This window comes from Bos taurus, chromosome 5 (genome assembly GCF_002263795.3).
Source record: "Bos taurus isolate L1 Dominette 01449 registration number 42190680 breed Hereford chromosome 5, ARS-UCD2.0, whole genome shotgun sequence".
In the NCBI taxonomy this organism is placed as follows: domain Eukaryota; kingdom Metazoa; phylum Chordata; class Mammalia; order Artiodactyla; family Bovidae; genus Bos; species Bos taurus.
Window position 1 is genome coordinate 102,977,715 of NC_037332.1, and position 26,011 is coordinate 103,003,725.

A 26,011-nucleotide genomic window follows, 5' to 3' on the forward strand; every position below is an offset into this window, starting at 1 on the left:
CTCTTTGAATTCATACAGAGTATTTACTCTGACCACAGTGGAATAAAATTAAGAATTAAAAAGAAAATATTGTTAGCCATCCCTATTTTGTGAAATTCAGCGGCGCCCTTCCAAAAAACACCTGAGTCTGGGAATAAATTTAAAATTTACCAAATATTGTGAAATAATGATAATAAAAATATAATAATAATGATAACAAACACAAAATAATTATATTATCATAAATTCTTCTAATGAAACTCAAGTAGTGCCTAAGGAATATTTATAGCCTAGATTTAGAGAAGAGGAAAGACTGAAAGTGAAAAAAATGTAAGCTTCAATTAAGAAACTAGGAGATGAGAAAGCCTAAAGAATAGAGAATGTTGGAGTTAATTAAAAAAGGAACAATAATGAACAGAAAAGAAGGTAAGCATAAGATGGAAAACATAGGAAAAAACCCTTTAAACATGGCTCATTGAAAATTGATGAACACTGATCAATACCAATGAAGAGCAGAGAGTAAATGAAGTTAACAAAACCAAGAATGAAAAGGGACATCACTACAAATCATACAGATTTTTTGGTCATAGTTTTTGTGTTGTTGTTTGTTTGTTTTTGGCTGTGCTGTGGCTCATGGGATCTTAGTTCCCAGGTCAGGGATTGAACCTGGACCCGTGACAGTGAAAGTCCAGAGATTTAACCCTCGGATTGCATAGCTTTATTAATAAAATTTATACATTTCATGTGGATAAATACACAGAAAGTGTCAATTTCTCCACAGCCTTGCAAACACTTAGGTGTCTTTAAAAAAAAAAAAACAAACAGTCATTCTGACATGTGTGAGATGATATCTTTCTGGTTTTGATTTACATTTCCCTGATGATTGACAATGTCAAGCATTTTTCATACACCCACTAGCCATTTGTATGTCTTCTTTAGAGAAATGTCTGTTCAAGCCCTTGGCCTACTTTTTAATTCAGTTGTTAAGTTTTGGATTTTTTTCCTTGAGTTGCAGGAGTTCCTTATTTGTTTGCAAATTAATACCTTATATAATTTGTGCTAGCTTGCTTTTTCACTCTGTTGATGTTTCCTTTGGCTTGAAGATTTTTAGTTTGACATATTCCCACTTGTCTATTTTTGCTTTGTTGCCTGCACTTTTGACATCATATCCATGAAATCATGAAGCAATGTGTTTTTATTTTGTGATGAAGCTATCATATATCTAAAATATAATTCTTTTTTTTAATTTTATTTTATTTTTAAACTTTACATAATTGTATTAGTTTTGCCAAATATCAAAATGAATCTGCCACAGGTATACATGTGTTCTTATCTGGTGATGATATTACACAATCACACATAGTAAAATAAATTCAGATAAATAAATGAATTCAAAACCTAATTTTGCAGTATATTTCTGCAAATAATTTTACAGTTTTACAGTTTTTACAGTTTTACAGAAATTTCTGCAAATAATTTTACAGTTCCACTAAAGAATATTCAAAACCTAATTTTGAATTCATTTATTTATCTGAATTTATTTTACTATGTGTGATTGTATAATATCATCACCAGATAAGAACACATGAAACATTTCATTAAAGGCAGAAGTCAAAAAAGTAAACCATTATAGATTTGATAACATAACCCCCCCATTCATATATATAACCTTAAACATATATGCAAAAAATGGGGGAAATATTTACAAAAATATTTAAGAAAGAGTAAGTGATGTTTGTTTATAAGACTATAAAGAAAGCTGAGCACCTAAGAATTGATGCTTTTGAACTGTGGTGTTGGACAAGACTCTTGAGAGTCCCTTGAACTGCAAGGAAATCCAACCAGTCCATCTTAAAGGAGATCAGTCCTGAGTGTTCATTGGAAGGACTGATGTTGAAGCTGACACAACTGAGCGACTGAACTGAAGTGATGTTTGTTTATAGAGAGTTCCTATAAATAAATAAAAATTTTAAAACATTCTAGAGAAAAAAATATTGTCATGAAAGATATCTTAACTGTAATAATGAGGTGGATGAAACTGGAGCCTATTATACAGAGTGAACTAAGCCAGAAAGAAAAACACCAATACAGTATATTAACGCATATATATGGAATTTAGAAAGATGGTAACGATAACCGTGTGTGCGAGACAGCAAAAGAGACAGATGTATAGAACAGTCTTTTGGACTCTGTGGGAGAGGGCAAGGGTGGGATGATTTGGGAGAATGGCATTGAAACATGTATAATATCATATATGAAACAAGTCGCCAGTCCAGGTTCGATGCATGATACTGGTTTCTTGGAGCTGGTGCACTGAGATGACCCAGAGGGATGGTATGGGGAGGGAGGAGAGAGGGGGGTTCAGGATGGGGAACACGTGTATACATGTGGTGGATTCATGTTGATGTATGGCAAAACCAATACAATATTGTAAAGCAATTAACCTCCAATTAAAATAAATAAATTTATATTAAAAAAGAAAAAAGAAAAAAAACTGTAATATAGGAAAGAAGATAATATTTTTGTATATAGGGTTTGTGAAAGTTGCTCAGTCATGTCCAACTCTTTACGACCCCATGGAGTATACAATCCATGGAATTCTCTAGGACAAAATACTGGAGTGGGTAGCCTTTCCCTTCTCCAGGGGTCTTCCCAAGCCAGGGATTGCACCTAGGTTTCCCACATTGCAGGCAGATTCTTTACCTGCAGAGTCATCAGGGAAGCCCAAGAATACTGGAGTGAGTAGCCTATCCCTTCTCCAGTGGATCTTCCCGACCCAGGAATCAAACCGGGGTCTCCTGCATTGTAGGCGGATTCTTTACCAGCTTAGCTATCAGGGAAGCCCTAATGTGGATTAAAAAAAAAAAACATGATGCATGTTCTTATGTCGACTATGAAGAGAATAATGCTGTCTTTGAAAATTAATTATTTATTTGGTTGTCCTGGGTCTTAGTTGCAGCATGCAAATTCTTACTTGTGGGATCATAAGAAAAAAAATTGTAACTACATGTGGTGATGGATATTACTGTACATGTGGTGATGATTTACCAATATGTACAAAAACATAAACACTATGTTTTGCACTTAGAACTAATATAATGTTACAAGAATTACATCTCAATTAAAAATTTTAACAAACAAGAGTGGAATATGTGGATAAAATTAATTTCATCCTTACCTCATTTAGGCTTCTCTGGTGACTCAGACGGTAAAGAATCTGACTGCAGTGTGGGAGACTCAATTGTGATACCTAGGTTGGGATGATCCCTTGAAGAAAGGAATGGAAACCCATTCCAGTATTCTTGCCTGGAGAATTCCATGGACAGAGGAGCCTGGCAGGCTATAGTCCACGCAGACACAAAGAGTCAGACACAACTGAGTTGGACACTAACATTTTCACTTAATGTCATTTTGTGGACCCAAATTAAACTCATCACTTAGATTTTAAAATATCAAATCTCACTGCATCCTACAGGGTTGGGACAGACACACAGAAACAGACAGTAAATCACCTGCACACCAGATATAGGCTTCCTCCTTTGGAGAGCATGAGTTGTAATTCCAAGGGTCAGAAGGACACTGCCAGAGAGAGGTGTCAGTTTTCCGACACTGGATTCTATCCACCCACTGTGGCCTAAAACCTTCTCTAAGAGCAACAGAAGAGTTGAGGGTTCCACTGTCCCCACAGCCAAGCTGTCTGCAGATCGTGGACACAGTGATGTCTTCCATGGGGTTACGGCAGACACTGCCCCAGGTCCCATTGTAGAAAACTTCCAGCCACCCAGCACACTGCTGGTCCTCACTCACCATCCTGAGGGCCAGGAACTCTAAGGTTGAAAGAGGAGGAGACAGGACACAGTGAAAATTTTGCTGCATGTTCTAGGTTTTCCTTTCTTCTAGAAATAATAAACATTCATCTCTGACCTTGTTCAAGAGATACCCACTAGATGACAAGACTGACATCACCGCCCTTTTAACTGACTTTGTCCATTTGTATCTGTCTTTCTATTTCTACCACAATGGTGTAGTGGATATGAATTGAGAGGAAGACCAAACTGTGTGGGCGCTAGTCAGGGAGGGGCAGCTGAATTCTGCTTCCTAACAAAATCTTTGAAGAGTATGTTAAGGGATGTGATGTGGATATTAGGGAGATAGGCAGAATAATTAACCCCAAAATGTCTACATCCCAGGCTCTGCAACCTGTGAATATGTTACCATACCTGACAAAAAGGATTTACAGATGTGATTAAGATAAGGACCTTGGGATGGTGAGATTAAGATAGAATATTGTATGAACAATGTGAGCCCAGTCTGAGCACATCCTTGGACCCACTATCCTTAAACATGGAATACATTTCTTAGCTCTGCCTAAAGAGAGAAATGTGACTCTGGCTAATATCTGGAGGCCGGCAGCATTTCTGGCCTGATAATGGATGAAGGAGGCTGTGAATCAAGGGATGTAGACAGTGTCTAGAAGCTTGAGAATTCCATGGACAGAGGGGCAGGGCAGGATGCAGTCCATGGGATCGCAAAGAGTCAGACACGATTGTGCGACTTTCTTTTTTTTTTTTTTTTTTTTAATCTAGAACATTGAAAAGACAAGAAATAGATTCTCCCCCAAAGGAAATAAATATATGTTGTTTTAACCCACTAATTTAAAATTGTTACTGAAGCAAACGGAAACTAGTACCGTGGGTTTAAATTTTTTGTATGTAACTGGAGAGAGAGCCCTGCTTTCAAGAAAAACTGTAAAAATCGGCTCTGCCAGGAAACACTGCTGAGAAGAGACGACCAGATCCGCAGCTGCTGCGGGAGGAAGTGAAAGCACATCGTCTTCACGTCTGCTGGAAAGACAGGCTCCATGGGAGGAAGCCTCCTTCGCTGGTCCTTTCAGCATCTCTCCCTCAGGGCTCAGACCCCGTCCTCCAAGGCCCCACCCCTCCCCTAGCCTGTGGACAGTGTGCAGCTCAGACCTGAGCAGATGACCCCCGCGTCCTGCTTGTGTCTGCAGTTGTGCTGCCCCCAGCCCCGGGAAGGGCACCTCCACACGTGGGACTCCTTTCCTGTGCAGTTCAAGTTGTCCAACCAGATGGGCCCTGATCCTGCCCCGAAGTGAGCAGACCCCGTGGCATTGAGGGCTTCTCCACAGCCCAGCTGCCTGCACACCACGCGGGCATCGTCCAGGTCCCAGCCGTCATCACAGATGGTGCCCCAGGAGCCCTGGTCAAGGATCTCCACTCTCCCGGCGCAGGGACCGCCCCCGTCCACCAGGCGGAGCTGCCTGCTGTCTGAGGAGAGAGAAATGGGACAATGGGGCGTCGACCTGGGGAATGAGAAGGGTCTTCTGTCCTGTGGGACCCTCACCTGAGCAGTAGGGGGCGCTGTCCTCTGAGGCCGCAGAGCCTGTAGGTTGAGACACGGAGTCGTTGCACTGGGGAAGCACCTGGATCTGGTTTCCTGAAGAAACAACAATGATCAGAAGTCTGGAAGGGTTGAAGAACAGGAAACTGAATTAAGGGAAATAATGACTTGGTTAGTTAGTTAGTTAGTTCAGTCACTCAGTCGTGTCCGACTCTTTGAGACCCCATGAATTGCAGCAGGCCAGGCCTCTCTGTCCATCACCATCTCCTGGAGTTCACTCAGACTCACCTCCATTGAGTCGGTGATGCCATCCAGCCATCTCATCCTCTGTCATCCCCTTCTCCTGCCCCCAATCCCTCCTGATGGAGCTTATATGAAAGCTGTATTCAGTTCACTTCAGTTCATTCACTCAGTCATGTCTGACTCTTTGCAACCCCATGAACCACAGCACGCAAGGCCTCCTTGTCCATCACCAACTCCCGGAGTCCACCCAAACCCATGTCCATCCAGTCGATGATACCATCCAACCATCTCATCCTCTATCCTCCCCTTCTCCTCCTGCCATCACTCTTTCCCAGCATCAGGGCCTTTTCACATGATAGAGTTCTTCACATCAGGTAGCCAAAGTACCGGGAGTTTCAGCTTCATCAGTCCTTCCAATGAACACCCAGGACTGATCTCTTCTAAGATGGACTAGTTGGATCTCCTTGCAGTCCAAGGGACTCTCGAGAGTCTTCTCCAACACCACAGTTCAAAGCATCAATTCTTTGGTGCTCAGCTTTCTTTATAGTCCAACTGTCATATCCATACATGACTACTGGAAAAACCATAGCTTCTGACTAGATGGACCTTTGTTGACAAAGTATTGTCTCTGCTTTTTAATATGCTGTCTAGGTTGGTCATAACTTTCCTTCCAAGGAGTAAGCGTCTTTTAAGTTCTTGGCTACAGTCACCATCTGCAGTGATTTTGGAGCCCAAAAAAATAAAGTCAGCCACTTCTTCCACTGTTTCCCCATGTATTTCCCACAAAGTGATGGCGCCAGATGCCATGATCGTCATTTTCTGAATGTTGAGCTTTAAGCCAACTTCTTCACTCTCCTCTTTCACCTTCATCAAGAGGCTTTTCAGTTCTTCTTCACTTTCCTCCATAAGGGTGGTGTCATCTGCATATCTGAGGTTATTGATATTTCTCCCAGCAATCTTGATTCCAGCTTGTGCTTCATCCAACCCAGTGTTTCTCATGATGTACTCTGCATATAAGTTAAATAAACAGGGTGACAATATATGGCCTTGATGTACTCCTTTTCCTATTTGGAAACAGTCTGTTGTTCCATGTCCAGTTCTAACTGTTGCTTTATGACATGCATACAGGTTTCTCAAGAGGCAGATCAGGTGGTCTGGTATTCCCATCTCTTTCAGAATTTTCCACAGTTTATTGTGATCCACACAGTCAAAGGCTTTGGCATAGTCAATAAAGCAAAAATAAATGTTTTTCTGGAACTCTCTTGCTTTTTTGATGATCCAACAGATGTTGGCAATTTGATCTCTGGTTCCTCTGCCTTTTCTAAAGCCAGCTTGAACCTCTGGAAGTTCATGGATCACATATTGCTGAAGCCTGGCTTGGACAATTTTGAGCATTACTTTCCTAGCATGTGAGATGAGTACAATTGTGCGGTAGTTTGAGCATTCTTTGGGATTGGAATGAAAAGTGAGCTTTTCCAGTCCTGTGGCCACTGCTGAGTTTTCCAAATTTGCTGACATATTGCATGCAGCACTTTCACAGCATCATCTTTCAGATTTGAAAGAGCTCAACTGGAATTCCATCACCTCCACCAGCTTTGTTAGTAGTGATGCTTCCTAATGCCCATTTGACTTCACATTCCAGGGTGTCTGGCTCTAGGTGAGTGTGAGTGATCACACCATCATCATTATCCAGGTTGTGAAGATCTTTTTTGTACAGTTCTATGTATTCTTGCCACCTCTTCTTAATATCTTCTGCTTCTGTTAGGTCCATACCATTTCTATCCTTTATTGACCCCATCTTTGCATAAAATGTTCCCTTGGTATCTCTAATTTTCTTGAAGAGATCTCTAGTCTTTCCAATTCTGTTGTTTTCCTCTATTTATTTGCATTGATCACTGAGGAAGGCTTTCTTATCTCCTTGCTATTCTTTGGAACCCTGCATTCAAATGGGTATATATTTCCTTTTCTCCTTTGTTTTCTGCTTCCCTTCTTTTCACACCTATTTGGAAGGCCTCCTCAGACAGCCATTTTCTTTTTTTGCATTTCTTCTTGGGGATGGTCTTGATTCCTGTCCCCTGTGCAATGTCATGAACCTTTGTCCATAGTTCATCAGGCATTCTGTCTATCAGATCTAGTCCCTTAAATCTACTTCTCACTTCCACCGTATAGTCATAAGGGACTTGATTTAGATCATATATGAATGGTCTAGTGCTTTTCCGCACTTTCTTCAATTTAAGTCTGAATTTGGCAATAAGGAGTTCATGATCTGAGCTACAGTCAGCTCCCAGTCTTGTTTTTGCTGCCTGTATAGAGCTTTTCCATCTTTGGCTGCAAAGAATATAATCAATCTGATTTCAGTGTTGACCATCTGGTGATGTTCATGTGTAGAGTCTTCTCTTGTGTTCTTGGAAGAGGATGTTTGCTATGAAAGCCGTGACCCAGCAGTAAAGTTATCATACTCTTATTGTTCACCTTCTCTGTGGAGAGTTCTGCTTCTGACAGTATCACAATTTTTGTTTTAACCCAAGTGTTGCTATAAGAATGAGTTAAATAAGTTGTTGTATCCCTATATCTATCCCTGTGCTGTGCTTAGTTGCTCAGTCATGTCAGATTGTTTGTGACCCCCATGGACTATAGCCCACCAGGCTCCTCTGCCCATAGGATTTTTCAAGCAAGAATACTGGAGTGGTTTGCCATGCCCTCCTCCAGGGGATCTTCCCAATCCAGGGATCAAACCCAGGTCTCCCGCATTGCAGCCAGATTTTTTACCATCTGAGTCACCAAGGAAGGCCAAATCTATCCCGAAGTAAAAGCAAAACAAAATTCTTTCTGAAGGATTTCTATAATTTCTTCAATGTCTAACTTTAAAACAAACACTTAAATAAAATAGATCTCGTGAAAAACAGAAAGGAAAAAGGAGACATTGGAAAGAATTTCCCAGATTTTTCACCTGCTAGATTTACCTGACAGAGAATTTAAATAGCCACGATTAAAGTGTTTATGGAAATAATAGACAAAATGTGTATCTTTGCAGAGAAATGATAACAAAAGTGAAGTACTTCTAGAGCTGAAAAATGTGTTAGCTGAAATTAAGAATTAAAGAATAATAGTAGTCATGCACTAGCTCAGCATAAGGTGGAAACATCACAGTGCAAGATCAGAGGATAGTCTTCAATGCAGAAATTCAGGTCACATAACAAGAGTTCTGGTGACATTGTTGTATAGAAGATTTTCCCCCAAAATTTAGCCCAGTTCAGTTCAGTCACTCAGTCATGTCCAACTCTTTGTGACCCCATTGGCTGCACCTCGCCAGACTTCCCTGTCCATCACCAACTCCTGGAGCTTGCTCAAACTCATGTCCATCAAGTCGGTGATGCCATCCAACCATCTCATCCTCTGTCATCCCTTTCTTCTCCCACCCTCAATCTTACAGCATCAGGGTCTTTTCCAATGAGTCAATTCTTCTCATCAGGTAGCCAAAGTATTGCAGCTTCAGCTTCAGAATCAGTCCTTCCAATAAATATTCAGGACTGATTTCCATTAGGACCCACTGGTTTGATCTCCTTGCAGTCCAGGGGACTCAGAGCAGTCTTCTCCAACACCACAGTTCAAAAGCATCAATTAGTTGGCGCTCAGCCTTCTTTATGGTCCAACTCTTACATCCATAAATGCCTACTGGAAAAGCCACAGATTTGACCAAATGGACAATTGTCAGCAAAGTAATGTCTCTGCTTTTTAATATGCTGTCTAGGTTTGTCGGAGAAGGCAATGGCACCCCACTCCAGTACTCTTGCCTGGAGAATCCCATGGGTGGAGGAACCTGGTAGGCTGCAGTCTATGGGGTCGCTAAAGAGTCGGACACGACTGAGCGACTTCACTTTCACTTTTCACTTTCATGCATTGGAGAAGGAAATGGCAACCCACTACAGTGTTCTTGCCTGGAGAATCCCAGGGAAGGGGGAGCCTGGTGGGCTGCCATCTATGCGGTCGCACAGGGTTGGACACAACTGAAGTGACTTAGCAGCAGCAGGTTTGTCATAGCTTTTCTTCCAAGGAGAAGATGTCTTTTAAAACATGGCTGCAGTCACCATCTACAGTGATTTTGGAGCCCAAGAAAATAAAATCTGTCACTGTTTCCATTGTTTCCCCATCTATTTGCCATGAAGTGATGGGACTGGATGCCTTGATCTTAGTTTTTTGAATGTTGAGTTTTAAGCCAGCTTTTTCACTCTACTCTTTCACTTTCATCAAGAGGCTCTTCAGCTCCTCTTTGCTTTCTGCCATAAAGGTGGTGTCATCAGCATATCTGAGGTTATTGATATTTCTCCTGGCAATCTTGATTCCAGCTTGTGCTTCATCCAGCCCAGCAGTTCACATGATGCACTCTGCATATAAGTTAAATAAACAGGGTGACAACATACAGCCTTGACATACACCTTTCCCAGTTTGGAACCAGTCTCTTTTTCCATGTCCAGTTCTAACTATTGCTTCTTGATCTGCATACAGGAGGCAGGTCAGGGGGTCTGGTATTCCCATCTCTTTCAGAATTTTCCACAATTTGTCATGATCCACACAGTCAAAGGTTTGGCATGGTCAATAAAGCAGAAGTAGATGTTTTTCTGGAACTCTCTTGCTTTTTCTGTGATTCAACAGATGTTAGCAATTTGATGAACATGAAAAGGAAAAACTTTTAGCTGAAGAAAAAGAATATATACTTCATTTTGCTTATGACTTTGGGTCATTAATCAGAAGAAGACTCAGTTTGGCAGTCTTCCAGTGGGGTCTTTCAGTGCTGCAATTAGATGTCACCTGGGGCTGAAGTCATTTAAAGACTTGACTGAACTCTGGTTCTGTAAGGAAATTCCCAGAAGTGTCCTAAGGGTAAAGGAACATCATGGCTTCAACTTAATTCAGAAGGATTTTACATATTCAGGAAGAAATGGGGCAGAAGGGGAATCGAGAAGGAAAGACACTCACACACACACAGAGATTAAAGGGAAATATTGATACTAACATTTAGAAACCCAGGTAAAGGTCATAAAGGAATTTTTATATAACTTTCCCAACATTTTAATGTCTCAAATGACATCAAAATTTTAAAAATTAAAAGATGAAAACAACTCAAAGAGAATTCATTGCCAGGACACTTCCACAAAAATACTCATGACATCAAAAATAAAATACCTAGGAGAAATCCTAGTAGAAGATGGGCAAAATCTCTGAGAAAAATTCAAGATCTAACTGAATGGAAGGATGTATTATGTCAATGATTTGGAAAACTCAACATTGTCAATGTCAATCATCCTCAAATTTCTTTGTCTCCTCTCAAATTTTTAAATGTAATCCCAGTGAAAGTACCCTTAAGCTTTTCTTTTGGCAAAAATGACAAGCTGATTTCTAAACTGATACAAAATACAAGCAACCAAGAATGACCATCACAGTTGGTAAGAAAAGCAACAAATTTAGAGGAGTTAATATAAAGTAACTCTTGTAAATTAAAGTTATTAAGACTAACTACAAAGTTTGAAACTCTGCTCCCGCTGCTGCTAAGTCGCTTCAGTCGTGTCCAACTCTGTGCAACCCCATATATGGCAGCCCACCAGGCTCCCCCGTCCCTGGGATTCCCCAGGCAAGAACACTGGAGTGGGTTGCCATTTCCTTCTCCAATGCATGAAAGTGAAAAGTGAAAGTGAGGTCACTCAGTCGTATCCGACTCTTCGCGATCCCATGGACTGCAGCCTACCAGGCTCCTCCGTCCATAGGATTTTCCAGGCAAGAGTACTGGAGTGGGTTGCCATTGCCTTCTCCGTTGAAACTCTGGGAGATAGTAAAGGACACGGAAGCCTGGTGAGCTGTAGTTCATGGGTCACAAAGAGTCACACATGACTTAGCGATTGAACAACAACAATGACAAAGTTATGATAATTAAGAAAATGCAGTAATGGTGCAAGGATAGACAAATGATAACATGGAACAGAATAGAGAGTCTTAAAAAGGACAGACATACTTGCCCTTCTGCTTATGACAAAGGCGGCACTGAAGTGGGGAAAAGAATCTTTTCAGAAAAAGATTGAGTAATTGGATGTCCATATGAAACCTGACCCTCTTCTTACACCGATATCAATCCCAGAAGGAATGCACAATTATATGCAAGAGAAAGATAATAAAATTTCCATAAGACGCTCATGGAGAATGTTTTTATGATCTTGGAGTAGGCAAAAATTCTCTTTTAAAGGCTATAAGAAGCATTAAATGTACAGGAAAAAGTTGGCAAGTTATGTTTCCATAAGATTAAGAAATGAGTTCGTCAAAGGACACCATTTGATTAAGAAAAAGAAAATAAAAGACCAAGGGTTAAACATGGAAAGTAAGTAACACATATTTGCATCCAAAGACATTGTCATGGTAAGTTGTAATATCATATTTATAATAGTCAAGAACTGGAAACAACTCAGATTTAAACTGTCAGTAGAATTGATCAGTACATGGCCATGTGATCATACAAAGTCATACTCTACAGTAATAAAAAAAAAAAATAAAGTGCTACAATATACAACATCATGAGTGAATCCCAAACATAATTTTGAGTCTAAAGAAATTAGATACAAAAGATGCATCATACTGCATCATTTTATATAAAGTTCAAAAATTGATAAAACTTTCTATGTTAGTAGAAGTTCAGTAAGTGCTTTTCCCTGTAGAGAGGGGACGACAGTGACTGTGGTGCTGGGGACATTCTCTCTGTTGCTCTGGGTTGGGGTTCATACTGAGGTCTATACTTACTGCTCCTACACTGTTTTCTATGATTATAAGTAAGCAACAATGTTGCTTAAAAGTATATTATTCCCCTTCACACTTCTTGCCCTGACCTGAAAAATGAAGGAACAATGAGAAGATCCATATTTCACCAAGAAATATCTGACTTTGAAGTCCATTTTCCCTCACTCTCTGCTCTTGGAAACATTTCACTCCAGGAGCATCCTGAGTACCAGTAGCCCTTTCCTCTCTCTTACCTGAGCAGATCACAGAGGCTGTGTTGCCATGGGAACAGTCAGGACCACCCAGGACAGTCACAGGACAACTCCACAGGAAGGACTCAGCCCCTGAGCAGTGAAATCGGGCTGTTAGGATCTGATCACCTTCTTCCACCAAGTGTGGTCCTCCGGGGGTGGAGATGGCAACTCCACAGCCGAGCTGACGACAGATAACATTGGCATTGGCCAGACTCCAGTGGGAGGCACAGAGCGCTCTCCATTGTCCAGAAATGTTCATCTCCACTTGCCCCTCACACTGAGAGGAGCCGTTTGTCATGAGCCGGACTTCTGAGTATGCTGGTAGAAGAAGACAGAGTTTCAGCAAAATCACATGACTTTCTCACCTGAATAGGGTGTTCACAGAGGTGAAAGGCCTGACCTGCATCTCACCTGAACAAACAACCTGAGCAGATCCACTGTGGTGACACGTGCCCCCTGGACAGGGCACTCTGGGGCAGACCCAGAGCTCAGGCTCCTCCCCCTCACACCTGAACTCTTCAGCCCAGACCTGGGCACTGGACTCTCTGAAGAGCTCATGTCCCAGGACAGACACAGCCTTGCCACAACCCAACTCTGCACAGATGATCTGGGCAGTGGCAAGTGTGAAGTTCCCATCAGACACTGGGATCCAAGCTTCTCCAGAATGCACTTCTACTCGCCCTGAGCAGGGTCCATCCCCTCCAGCCAGACGCACAAATCCTAAGAGGAAACAACAAAACCAGTGTTCATGGTACTGACTTGAAACTGCACATTACAGGCCGTGGTGTGAAAGTTTTTCTTTTTAGAAGTGGAGCATGTAGAGAGTCTTTGATAGTTAGTGTCATAATTGAATTTTCTTGAGCAGGTTTCTAAACAGAAATTCAGGAGGATTTCAAGGTCAGTTTGGAGTGGCTGAATCCTAAGAACATACACTTTGAGACTGGTTAGAAATCTGAATTCCTCGGTCTAGGAGCCTAGAAACTACAGAGCCCAATTCAGATCATTGGAATGGCTGAATACTGGAAACACATCTTTTAGCATTGGTTGGAGAAGTGAATTTCTCATTTAGCAGCCTAATACCTACAGATCCAAGGATAATGTGTAATATGCCAGCACTTGAAAGTAGAGATATGCAGAACGGAACCCACCCAGAGAAACATGGGCTATGATATGAGAGACCTAGCATCCAGACAAGCTTAGAAAGCTTTCCTGGAACTTGTGGGGCTAATATTCTGATCAGTTTTCTCTCCCAGGAGCTAGTTCTCAAGTGACTTAGGTGAGGGAAAGTCTTGAGGCTGGATCCATGAGGGGATGCCAACCTGTAGATGGGTGACGCCTCCAGAGAAGAAATATGGACATTATTACTAATTCGTGTTTATGTCATCACATCTTGTCTTTTCAATGGCAAAAATTCCATTAATTTCTTCAGTGACCTTAGTGGGAAAGAAGATGAGTTAAGAAAACTCAGAGAGTCACAGAGAGAGAGTCCCGGCCATCTCTCTTGAAACCCTAGGATTTGTCAAAGGACCTGGTAGAGTGTGTGTTCTCAGTGGGACCTTACCAGACAGCTGAGTTTCCAGATCATCTCCTATTAAAGGTTTTTCTTCTGAAACAGGACTCATAGAAAATGCTAATTGATTTTAATACTATCATTGTACTAATTCTAACAATAGAACAATATGCATTCTTCTCAAGCACAAATGAAATATTCTCCAGGCTAGGTTACAAATAAGTCTTAACAAATTCAAAAATATTAAAATAATATCTTTCATGACCATAAAGGAATGGAAATAAAACTCAATAGTAATAAGGAAACAGGAAATTCATGAATATATAAAAATTAAACCACACTCTTCTATTTTAAGACTGTTTTCTCTATTTCTATTAAGAATGCCATTGGGATTTAGATAGGAATTGCATTAAATCTGTAGATCACTTTGACAAGTACAGGCATTTTAACAATATTACTTCTTCCAGCCCAGAAGCACAGAATGACTTTCCATTGATTATATTGTCTTTAATTTCTTTCATGCATGTTTTACAATTCTAAAAGAAGATGGCATGTTGAATGGTTTACAATTCTAAAAGGAGGAAGAAGAAGGAGAAGGAGGAGGAAGTGAGCAAACAAGCCATCATTTGGAGAGTTCCAAGTTGAAAAAGCCTCAATACAGACAAAATATGTAAATATTTGTGGGAAACACTTGTTGAATAGGTTGTTAGCATATTACATCACCCTCTGCTCCTCCCATCTACCACTTAAGCTGCTATCCTTTTTCATTTCTCCCACTTCAGACAAGCAAACACAATTTTAAAAGACACAGATGAATGGAAAAGAAAATCAGAAAGGATAGCTACTGCTGTAGAAGTAGGGTGTAGGTGGGGCATACGGCAGGCAAGGTGGGATCAAGGAAGTTTTAAAACTAAAGGAGAGAAAAATAAAAGTTTTTTTTTTTTATTAAAAATAAAAGTTCATCATTTGGTCATTAGAGGAACACATTTTGAACAGAATGAAAATAACCCAATGAAAAAACTTTATTTGATTCATCAAGTACAATTCCCTGATTTTTAGATGTGTTCTGATTATTTATTTCTAAAGTTCTTACTGGTAAAGGACTGCTTAGTGATGCCCAACATCCAACCAGAAAATTATTAGAATTTCCAAAGGGGAAAAATGTAACCCATAACACATTTTAAAAAATAATCATTTAAATCAACTTCAGAAATTACAGAAATGATTGAATTGGCTGAAGATATCTTTAAACCACTAATATCAATATGCTTAATGAACAATCAAAATAAACAGGGAGGAAAACTAGGAAAAATAAACAAATGAGACTTCTAAAACTGAAAAAATATAGTATTGGAATGAACAATTATTTGGATTAATTACACAAGAGACTAGACATTGCAGAATAGAAGAACTGGGAAGTAAAACACAGAAGTAGAGACTATCTAAACTGAACCAAAGAGAGTAAAAAGGCAGAAAAATATGAATGGAAACTCCATGGCATGTAGGATAATATAAAAATATATAAAATATGCGTATCTGGAGATTCAGAATAAGGGCTGTGCTGAAAAATATTAAGAAAAGATAAATGAAATCTTTTCCAAATTTATTGAAAACTATAAATCCACTGATTCAAAAAGCTAAACAAACCCCGAACAAGGTAACGAAATCATTCTCAGAAAACATGACAATGTAAATACTGAAATTCAGTGGTAAACAAACAAACAAACAAAAATATCTTAAGAGCAGCCAGGGAAATTTGACACACTATATACAGCAGAACAAAAGGATAAGTATTATTTACTGACTTTTTGTTGGAGGCAGTGAAAGTCAGATGACAATGTAAAAACATATTTAAAGTATTGGGGTTGGGCATTTGTTACTCTAGAATTGAATCACCTATAAAAATACTTTTCAAAACTGAATGAAAATTAAGATGACTTCAGATAAATGAAAAATGATAGAATTGGAGGCCACCAGACACACACTACACAAAACTGCCTCAGAAAGTTCTTCAAGCTAAAGGGACATGACAGCAGATGAAAACATGGATCCACTCAAAGGTATAGAGTCTGTGCTAGATGTTGATTCTCTATTAGAAGATTTAAAGCAAAAATATTAGCAACAAACTACAAGATTCATAATAAATTTGTAAGTAGAACGTATGACAATGACAGCACCAATGACCAAAGTGGAAGAAAACTATAGTGACTGACATTGCATGTTGCGACATAACATCATTTCAAGGTAGAATGTAATTAAAGATTAGTAATTCAACATGGTCTTCCCCAGTGGTTCAGTGGCGAACAATCCATGTGCCAATGCAAGAGATGCGGTTTTGATCCCAGGTCTAGGAAAATCCCAGATACCACGGAGCAAATAAGCCCATGCACCACAATTAGTGAGCCTGTGCTCTAGAGCCCGGGAGCCACGACTACTGAAGCTTGAGCACCATAGAGCCTTGCTCCACAGCAAGAGAGGCCACCGCAGTGAAGACCTTGTGCACTGCAACTAGAGAGTAGCTTCTGATCTCCACAGCTAGAGAAAAATCTATGCAGCAATGAAGACCCAGCACAGCCAAAAATAAATAAAAATTATTTTAAAATTTAAAAAAAAATCAACATTATCACCTAAAAATCTGATATGATTAATAAGCCAATAGAGTTTTAAGATAAAATAATATACTCAATGATTAAAATAGGAACAAAGATATAACAAATAGCAGGCAAGTACACTTAAACACAATTATATGTATATAATTACATTATATACATAATGTATATAATTACATTAAAGGTAAATAATTTAAGTACTCCAAATAAAAAACAAGATGATCAGACCAGATAAAATAAGACAAAACAATATACTGCCTATAAATACATATGTGTTTGAATATAAACACAGAAACATATTAAAAAGGTAAAAAATTATATACTATGCAAACACAAATCAGAGAAGGCTGTATACAGTATCTATATTAATATCATACAAAGTCAGACTATAAGACAAAGAATACATTCAGAAAAAAAGAAACATTTTATGGTAATAAAATACAAAAGAAATTATATACTAGCAAATCTGGTGGCTTAAAAATAAAATGATGCTTGGAAGAAAATTTAGAACCTTGATGCTTCCTTGATACCTACATTAGAATAAACATAGAAACAGAAGAAAATGATCCAAGACTCAAGAATCTACAAAAGCAACAACAATCATAACTGGAAAGTGAAAGTCACTCAGTCGTGTCTGACTCTATGACCTTGTGGTCTATACAGTCCATGGAACTCTCCAAGCCAGAATACTGGAGTGGGTAGCCTTTCCCTTCTCCAGGGGATCTTCCCAACCCAGGGATTGAACCCAGGTGCCGCGCATTGCAGGCAGATTCTTTACCAGCTGAGCCACAAGCGAAGCCCAAGAAAACTGGAGTGGGTAGCCTATCCCTTCTCCGGGGGATCTTCCTGACCTAGGAATCAAACAGGGGTCTCCTGCATTGCAGGCAGACTGTTTGCCAGCTGAGCTATCACAGAAAATCATAACTGAAAAAGAGGAGTGAAAACTGAGTACAGAAATCAACTAAGTAGAAAGCAAATACAAATCAAAAAAATCAATAGGGTCCATTAGTGATTCTCTTAAAAAGAACATTAACACGGATAATCTTCTAGCAAAATCAATTAAGAAAAAAGAGGGAACACAAATTAACAACACCAGTAACAAAAGGAGGAATATCATTATAGATCTTCCCAACATTTAAAGATAAGAGATATGAACCAGTGTTATTCTAAATTGAAATTTTTTTGTAAAGTGGGCCTAGTCCTTGAAAATGCATTACTTGTGAAACGCAACTCACCAAAATCTGATACAAAAAAAAGAGAAAAATATGAGTAAACTTATATTTGTTAAATAAACAGAATCCGTATTATAAAAACTTTCCTCTAAGAAAACTGCAACCTCCAAATGCTAGCACTTCCACAGAGCTCAGAAATGACTCCCACAACAGGATAAAGGAAGAGAGGGAGGGAAAGAATGAGGGCAGGAAGGAAGTGTAACACAGAGGCTGTGGTGAATGTACGAGTTGACCTGCATCTTTCCAACCCTCCCCTCCTGCAATCCTCGCATCTTCATCCCCTCACCATTTTGCACTTCAGTACTGTAGTACCTGGTGGCTCAGAAGATAATCAAGACTCTGCCTGCAACGCAGGAGACCCAGGTTTGATCCCTGGGTGAAGATGATCCCCTGGAGAAGGAAATGGCAACCCACTCCAGTATTCTTACCTGGAGAATCCCATGGACAGAGGAGCCTGGTGGACTAGGGTCCATGGTATCACAAAGAGTAGGACAGGACTGAAGCAACTTGGAACACTTGCACCACAGTCCTTCTCAATTTGTTTAGCCCCTCATTGAAAGCTCCTCCTTATTTCAAACAAGCTTCCCTACAGCCTTCTCTAGTCATTGTTTCTACTCTAGATTTCTCCTAAACACAGTACTCCACTTCCAACAATCCACTACTGAGGCTGAAATTTCTCTTCCATACCTGACTCCTAAGATTAAGCAGAAGAAACTCCAAGAGTTCGATTTTGATTAAGATAATGAAAAGACAAGCTATTCTAATCTTATCTCTACTAAATCACCACCACTTAACTTCATCATTAAAACATGTCTGAAAATACAGAAAAGACAGACCAAGGGGAGGGAACTAGTGACAAAAAGAGAAACAGAAGGAACCTGGAACCATTCATAAAAATGTGAGAGCCTAAGTTAGAGCAATGGTAGTCAGGGAGTACAAACCACAAGCAGTGTTTAAATATCAGAGCATTCTCCAATTCTTTACTTTTAAGTGTATCTTAACTGGAATTAATATCAAGACATCAATCTTCTTAGGATGATAACATTCGGAGTTCTAATTTCACAGAAAGTTCAAACATCACACACTCCATTTTCGTTCAGATGCTGATTTATCAAAATATGGTAGAGACACCTGTAGTGTTTCCACAAATTTATCTGCAGTTGGAACCATGATTAGGACATTGTCACAATGACAAAGGTTACTTGAGATGCCAGAAAACAGGTTTGCTTAAAGCAAAAGTTTCTAACTAAAATTTAAAAGCACCTTGAAAATAATTATTTTTAATAAGAATAATAAAGAGAATGGAAGAAAACTTTTGAAGAGATGAATAGATTTATGACATAGTGCTGTAATGGTTTCACAAATGCATGCTTATCAAGCAGTTTTGTATGTCAGTCATACCTCAATAAAGTACCTTTTAAAAAGGAAAAGAATTGTTTTCTTAAGGGCTTCAACTAGAATCATCAAAGATCTGCTGAAGGTGAGATTAGAAAAGATCACTTTTCCAATGACCTTCCTCAACATAAACACCCAAGAGCTGATTGGCTGTGGCTGCTAAGGACCTACTGCAGATGTCCTCAGGGCTCCCTTGTCCCACGATCACATCAGATGGGGTGATTGTTGCCTAAGACCAGCTCCCTACTTCAGGAAACTCACTGTGATAACCAACAATATCTTCCTCCAGTCCAGCTGCTCTGATGGGATTAATATCCTGGACATCTAATCCACAATTATGATAACAACTAGAAGCCTCTCTGTCAAATACTGTGAACACCCACCCACACCCTAGTTTCACTGCTGTCTTTACTGCATCCACCTTGGCACAGATCAAACACATAGACAGCACTGAGCACTTCTTAGGAGTCACTTCAGGTCCTCTTAGCTTCACTGCCTCTTATACGTGATGCACTCCAGCTGCTGTGTTGTAAACTTCAAGACTGCATTTTCCTGCTCCCTCAACATCCCTGCAAATGTGATGTGAGCTCCCCACTCGGTTGATCAGGTGCACCAGTGTGATGAGATTGTTTTCTGCCACAATCCCACTTTGGCTTCCTCTGACTGTGACCTAGAGACATTTAGATGCACCAGTGAAATCCCTTCACACCTTTTCCTTGTGTAACTGCACCCTGACCCCTGGTATGGTCACTTGTCCGCAGGTCTTCACATGCCATTTGGGGTCACGATTGCTTGGTTGAGCGTTTTCTATTGTCACATCCTCCACATACCAACATGGAGGAGTGTGACTCTTTTAGACCCTATGAGTATGATAAACCTTGTTGCCCACAACTCTTTTACGACCCCTCCCCTCACCATGTAGCCACACCCTAGTGACCATTACGTCAAAGAAAACAGAACAATTACCATGATGAGACTACATCACAGAAGCCGAACCCAGAAGCTGTATCTGTATGAAACTTTTGACCTCACCTCTCTGTCTCCTGTGACACATCACAAAGATCCTTCACCCAAGTATGCTCTAAAGGCTGTATCCATAATCTCAGTCATTCTGGTAATAAGACAGAGGCTTTTCCTGCTAGAGATCCCCACACAGACCAGACAGGACTTACCTGAGCAGACTACTCCAGCATCCCGACCATGATTATAGCCATCATTACGATAGTCTTTAATATTAGAATGCTCACAGTCACTGACAGTTGACTCTGTCCCTTCACATGAAGTATACAAAAGCCAAATGGGGCCAAGTCCTGGCCCAAAATAAGCCCCTCCAGGAAAACCAATGGCAGCTCCACACCCCAGCTGTCTGCACACTACAGATGCATCCTTCAATGTCCACCTGTAACCATCCACTGTGCCCCATTCTCCTTGGTGCTTCACTTCCACTCTCCCCTCACAGCGATGGACTCCATCCTTCAACCTCAGCTCCAGAGCTGCAAGAGAGACACAGACACAGGACACAGGAGAGATTTTAGGAGACCATATAGTGGTGTATGTTTAAAATGTAAGCTCTCTGAGGAGTAAAAGAGTGCATGGGATATAGTATTTCCTGACCTCTGTGATATAAACATTCCCACCGTGGCTAACTCTAAGCTCCCAATGTGCCATCACTGAACCTGGAGCAGGAAGTGATGCACCAGGTGTTTCTCACGAGCCTGTAGAACCAGCTCCAGGGACACCACCGAGGACAGGCCTTCAGAGACTCTGGATGCTGCCCTCCCTGTAGATGTGCCCATGGCTACTAGGGCCCAGCTTCCCCATCAGTTACAGCTCATGGCCCCGGATCCGGGAAGGAATCGTCCCTCTCCTTCCCTGTCCGTAAGGAGCATCTCATCCAGCTCAGGAACAGAGGCTGGGGTAACAGGCTCTGAAATGTCCTGGCTATTCCTGCCACCTGGTGTTCATGTCCTTGTGTAATCCACACTCCAATGTACCTAGTAACACGCATCTAACAAATGGAATTTGAAAAAAGTGATCAGATGTCACTTTAGCGATTAAGTTTTAAGATGACTCTGGTTTCTGCATTAAAAAGGAGTTCATTTGTAGGAACATTATAGATGGAGACATTACTAGTGTTCAACAACATTTAAAATTCTCTTTTATGAGCATGTGGAAATAGTAATACTTCCTTGCCTATTTGAAGTTAAGCATAACCATGTGATCTGGCTCATTCAACAAAGTGGCAGAACAAATGATGTCACTTCCACATAGAAACATTTAAGAGCCAGTATATTTTTCTACCACAGTGAATATTGCAGCCTTGTATCACAGTGGGATATAATACAATGGTGGAGAATCCAACAACCTGAGTGCTTGAAGAATTACCATAGCAGAAGTCCTGCCAAAGTGAACAGAACATGTTATATAAGGATACATTTTGTATTTTTACTACACCATACCTAGCTTACTTTTACTAAAATGGAAAATAACAGCAGAAAATTGACAGAAAGAAAAATACTAAGATAAAGACTAGGTATATAAAATTGAGAAACATCTATACTAACATCTAAAACCCCAAGAACAAAAAGAGATGTCAGGGTAGAGTAGACTGAAGCCTTAGATTTACTGAAAGAAAAAAATAAAATTGCCAATCTAAAATTCTACACTCAAAACCATTCTCTCAAAGAATAAAGACCTCAAATGTGCCATTACCAAAATGCTGATGTAGGAGACAGCAGCCTCCATCCTATGAAAAAAGACCAAACTTAGACAGCCATCAGTAACAAAAACAGCTCCAGAAGATCTGAGTACCCTAAGAAGTTTGACCATGCCAAGATACTATCATTTTGGAGGCATCATTACATCCTCCAAACCAGAATCACTCAGTGTCAAGGGTGCCAGGAGAGTTCCTCTCACCAGGAGGGTAAGAGCAGGCTGAGTAACCAGTGTCCCTAGCCTTTGGGGGCACCATATGAAAGTCCTGCTTCAGGTTCACTTCACGCAGACCTGCAAAGCTGAGCCAGTCTTATAGAGATGGCTAGGCATAAGAAAGAAGAGCAAAGGACCAATAGCAACCACATGACAGGAGAAATCACAGTTCACAGTGACGTGCTCTGCAGACAGATGCAGCAGATTTTACCCCTGAAAGAATTAATAACAGCACAGATGATGGTTTCCAGTAGTCATGAATGGATGTGAGAGTTGGACAGTAAATAAGGCTGAGCCCTGAAGAATCGATGCTTTCAAACTGTGGTGCTTGAGAAGACTCTTGAGAGTTCTTTGGAGAGCAAGGAGATAGAACCAGTCAATCCTAAAGGAAATCCACCCTGAATATTTATTGAAAAGACTGATGCTGGAGCTGAAGCTCTAATATTTTGGCCACCTGATGCAAAGAGCTGACTCATTGGAAAAGACCCTGATGCTGGGAAAGACTGAAGGACAAGGAGAAGAGCAGCACAGGATCAGATGTTAGATAGCATCACCAACTCAATGGACATGAGTTTGAGCAATGAGCCATTGTTGGTCTTGGCCTTTGCTGTCTTCCTAGGCCTTTCCACAACCTGAGCACCTGCAACCATTAACTCCCCGACAGAGGCACCTGCAACAAGCCCCCAAAGCCAAATGTGCACACACCATTGGCTCTGGCCACTACCACTGCTGGTCATGACCCTAGGCTCTGGAACCAGAGGCACTGCTGAGAACACTAACTACCATTCCAGTGACAGCAGACCCCCTGCAACACTTGCCAAACACCACACAGTTGTCAGTGCTGTGGACATCAGCAGCCTGAGCCAAACAGCCTCATGCCCTCCCGGACCCAGTGCCACCTTATGCCTCTGCACTTGGCACCCTCAGTACATTCCAGTGTGCCACTACCCAGAAGTGAAAGGCTTTCTCTACTGAATCAGGACATAGAGTCTGGCAGAGGTGACAGCTTTTTTAAATGTGCAGACATCTACAAGCGAATGACACCAAAGGAATACAGTAAACCTCTTGTAACCAGCTCAAATTAATGGAGATCCAAGAACTGCCTGACAAAGAATTCAAAATAATACTTCAAAAGATGCTCAGAGAGTTACAAGAAAATTCAAATATTTATGGATAACAGGAAAATAATACAAATAAAATAAGAGCAATAAAGACATATACTTAAAAAAAAAAAAGAACTAGCCAGATATTTTGAAGCTGAATAATAAATGAATGGGTTTTCCAGGTGACGTTAGTGGTAAAGAACCCATCTGCCAGTGCAGGAGATGTAAGAGACTCGAGTTCAATCCCTGGGTCTGGAAGATCCCCTGGAGGAGTACATAGCAACCCACTCCAGTATTCCTGCCTGGTGAATCCCAAGGACAGAGGACCCTGGAGGGCTACAGTCCATGGGGTCACAAAGAATCACACATGACGGAGGTGATTTAGCATGAACACAATACAATGAGTAAACTGAAGAATTCAGTACAGAGATTCAACAACAAACATGACCAAGGAAAAGAAAAAAAAAAAAAAGAACCAAAAAGTTAGAAGAAAGATCAGTTGAATAGAGGAACAAAAAGAGAATGAAAAGAATATAGAAAGCAGTGGGAACTATGCACACCATAAAAAGAAACAATGTATTGAATGGAGTCACAGGAGAAAAGAAATAATGGCTGAGGAATTCCCTGGTGATGAAGTGGATAAGAATACGCCTGCCAGTGCAGGGGACGTGAGTTCAATCCCTGGTCCAGGAAGACTCCACATGCCACAGAGCAACTAAGCTGGTGTGCCACAGCTGCTGAAACCTGTGCACCTAGAGCCTGTGCTCTGCACCAAGAGAAGCCACCACAATGAGAAGTCTGTGCACTGCAGCGAGGAGCAGCCCCTGCTTACCACAGCTAGAGAAAGCCCGCATGCAGCCAGGAGACCTAGCAAAGAAAGAAAGACTGAGAATTTCCAAAACCTGGGGGAAATCTGGACATGTAAGTTCAAGAAGCTAATAAGTAACCCCAAAATTTCAATTCAAAACAACCTTCTCCAAGACGCACAGAGTAAACCATCCAAAAGCAAAGACAAAGAGAGAACTCTAAATGTCTAAAGAGAAGAAAAATATCCTGTCACCCAAGAGGACTCCCGTAAGGAGATTGGCATATTTGTCCAAAGAAACCTTGCAGACCATGAAGAAGGATTGATAACATACTCCACTTTCACTCAGGGGAAAGCAGCTCCCAGGGAGGGACAGGAGAGGGCACGAGAGAAAGTGCTCCCTACAGAGTCACAGCAGATCCTGGGAGGGAAAAGGACCATCCCAGGCTCCCAGCACATCAGAAAATGAGTCACCGGGACTGGGGCAGGGACTTGGGAACTTAGACACCTGAGGCTATGCATCAACTGATCTCTACAGACAAGCGGTCCCCTCTCCTGGATGCGGGCTTCTCTGCTCCCTAATGACACCTGGGGGGAACAGGCGAGGCCAGCAGACAGAACCTCTCACAGAGCCCAGTGCTGGGCAGACACGTCAACAAGCAGAGGGGAGCCTGGGGGATGGGAGCCGGAGAGAGGCAGGCAGGTGCACGATTATCTCTGATCCAGTTACAAGGAGTGGCCGTGACACCCAGCCCTGTGGACACCCTGTGTGCTTCACAGGCCAATGGACTCAGTCCATGCTCAGCAGCCCCGTTCCTGTCATGCAGACAGGCTCCATCCCCCTTACACACACAGCCTCACACACTCCCACATACACACACATATTCTCACACAAATTCACACAATCTCCCACGCTACTCAAACACTCCTCACACACCCTCACTCACCCTCACATACTCCTCACACACCCTCATACACCACTCAGACACTCCTCACATACTCCAAACACACACATACACACTCTTCACACCCTCACACACACAAATACATAAACTTCTCACACACACATACACCCTCACACACTCCTCACACACACACACACATACTTCTCATACCCTCACACACGCACACCCTCACACACTCCTCACCTGCACACATACACACACACACAAAAAAAAAAAAAAAAAACACAAGCACAGAGCCTACAGGAGCACAGACACAGGAAACATGGGGACCCAGGGGCAGTGCTCACATACCAGGCACGTGGAGCAGGTGGGAACAGCCCAGAGTCCCAGCTGGGGTTAGTCGCTGGAACTTGCACACACTGGGAGCCATTGGGACCCTCGAAGCTCCCTGAGGACAAGGGAGACAGCGGAGGAGACTCAGGCTGACCCAGCTCGGTCCAGACCAAACCTCACTGCTCTGTAAAATCTGCCGCTATGACCAGTGGACCCCCCACAGGAGACGGACCAGTATTCTCAGCCACAGTGCTTCCTTTTTGGTGAAAAACACTAAGACTGCAGCTCCACAACTCCACACACCTTTCCCTTCATCAAGGCATCCACTCCCTGCTGTGGACCCAGGACAGGGGCAGCTCTTACCTTGACCACCCACCACGGTGCCGAGGAGGAGGACACAGAGTCCCCGCAGGGAGAGGTGTCTGCCCAGAGCCATCCTGACCCCACGTCCTCAAGGTCACAGTCCCAGCTGCAGGATCAGCCTGTGAGGAGGCGTCAGGGTGCCGACTGGGGTCTATATAGACCACCCCTTACACCCTCCCTCCCGAGAGCCAATAGCGACACCTCTCACCATTTCAGGCACTATCGGAGGCTG

The 26,011-nt window shown here is 41.5% G+C and overlaps 1 protein-coding gene across 1 annotated transcript in view; it reads right to left on the reverse strand.

Moving 5' to 3' along the window:
- LOC132345380 (antigen WC1.1-like) overlaps nt 1-25,951 on the reverse strand; it is a 41,126-nt gene extending 15,175 nt beyond the window's left edge. Inside the window, exons 1-7 of the mRNA XM_059887263.1 lie at nt 25,780-25,951; nt 20,515-20,835; nt 13,008-13,316; nt 12,597-12,914; nt 5,344-5,436; nt 4,953-5,267; nt 3,492-3,806 (exon numbers count right to left, since the gene is read on the reverse strand). Of these exons, the coding sequence (XP_059743246.1) occupies nt 3,492-3,806; nt 4,953-5,267; nt 5,344-5,436; nt 12,597-12,914; nt 13,008-13,316; nt 20,515-20,835; nt 25,780-25,852 (1,744 nt within the window). The 5' untranslated portion in view covers nt 25,853-25,951. The remainder of the gene's footprint in view (nt 1-3,491; nt 3,807-4,952; nt 5,268-5,343; nt 5,437-12,596; nt 12,915-13,007; nt 13,317-20,514; nt 20,836-25,779) is intronic.
- Nucleotides 25,952-26,011: the final 60 nt, after the last annotated feature.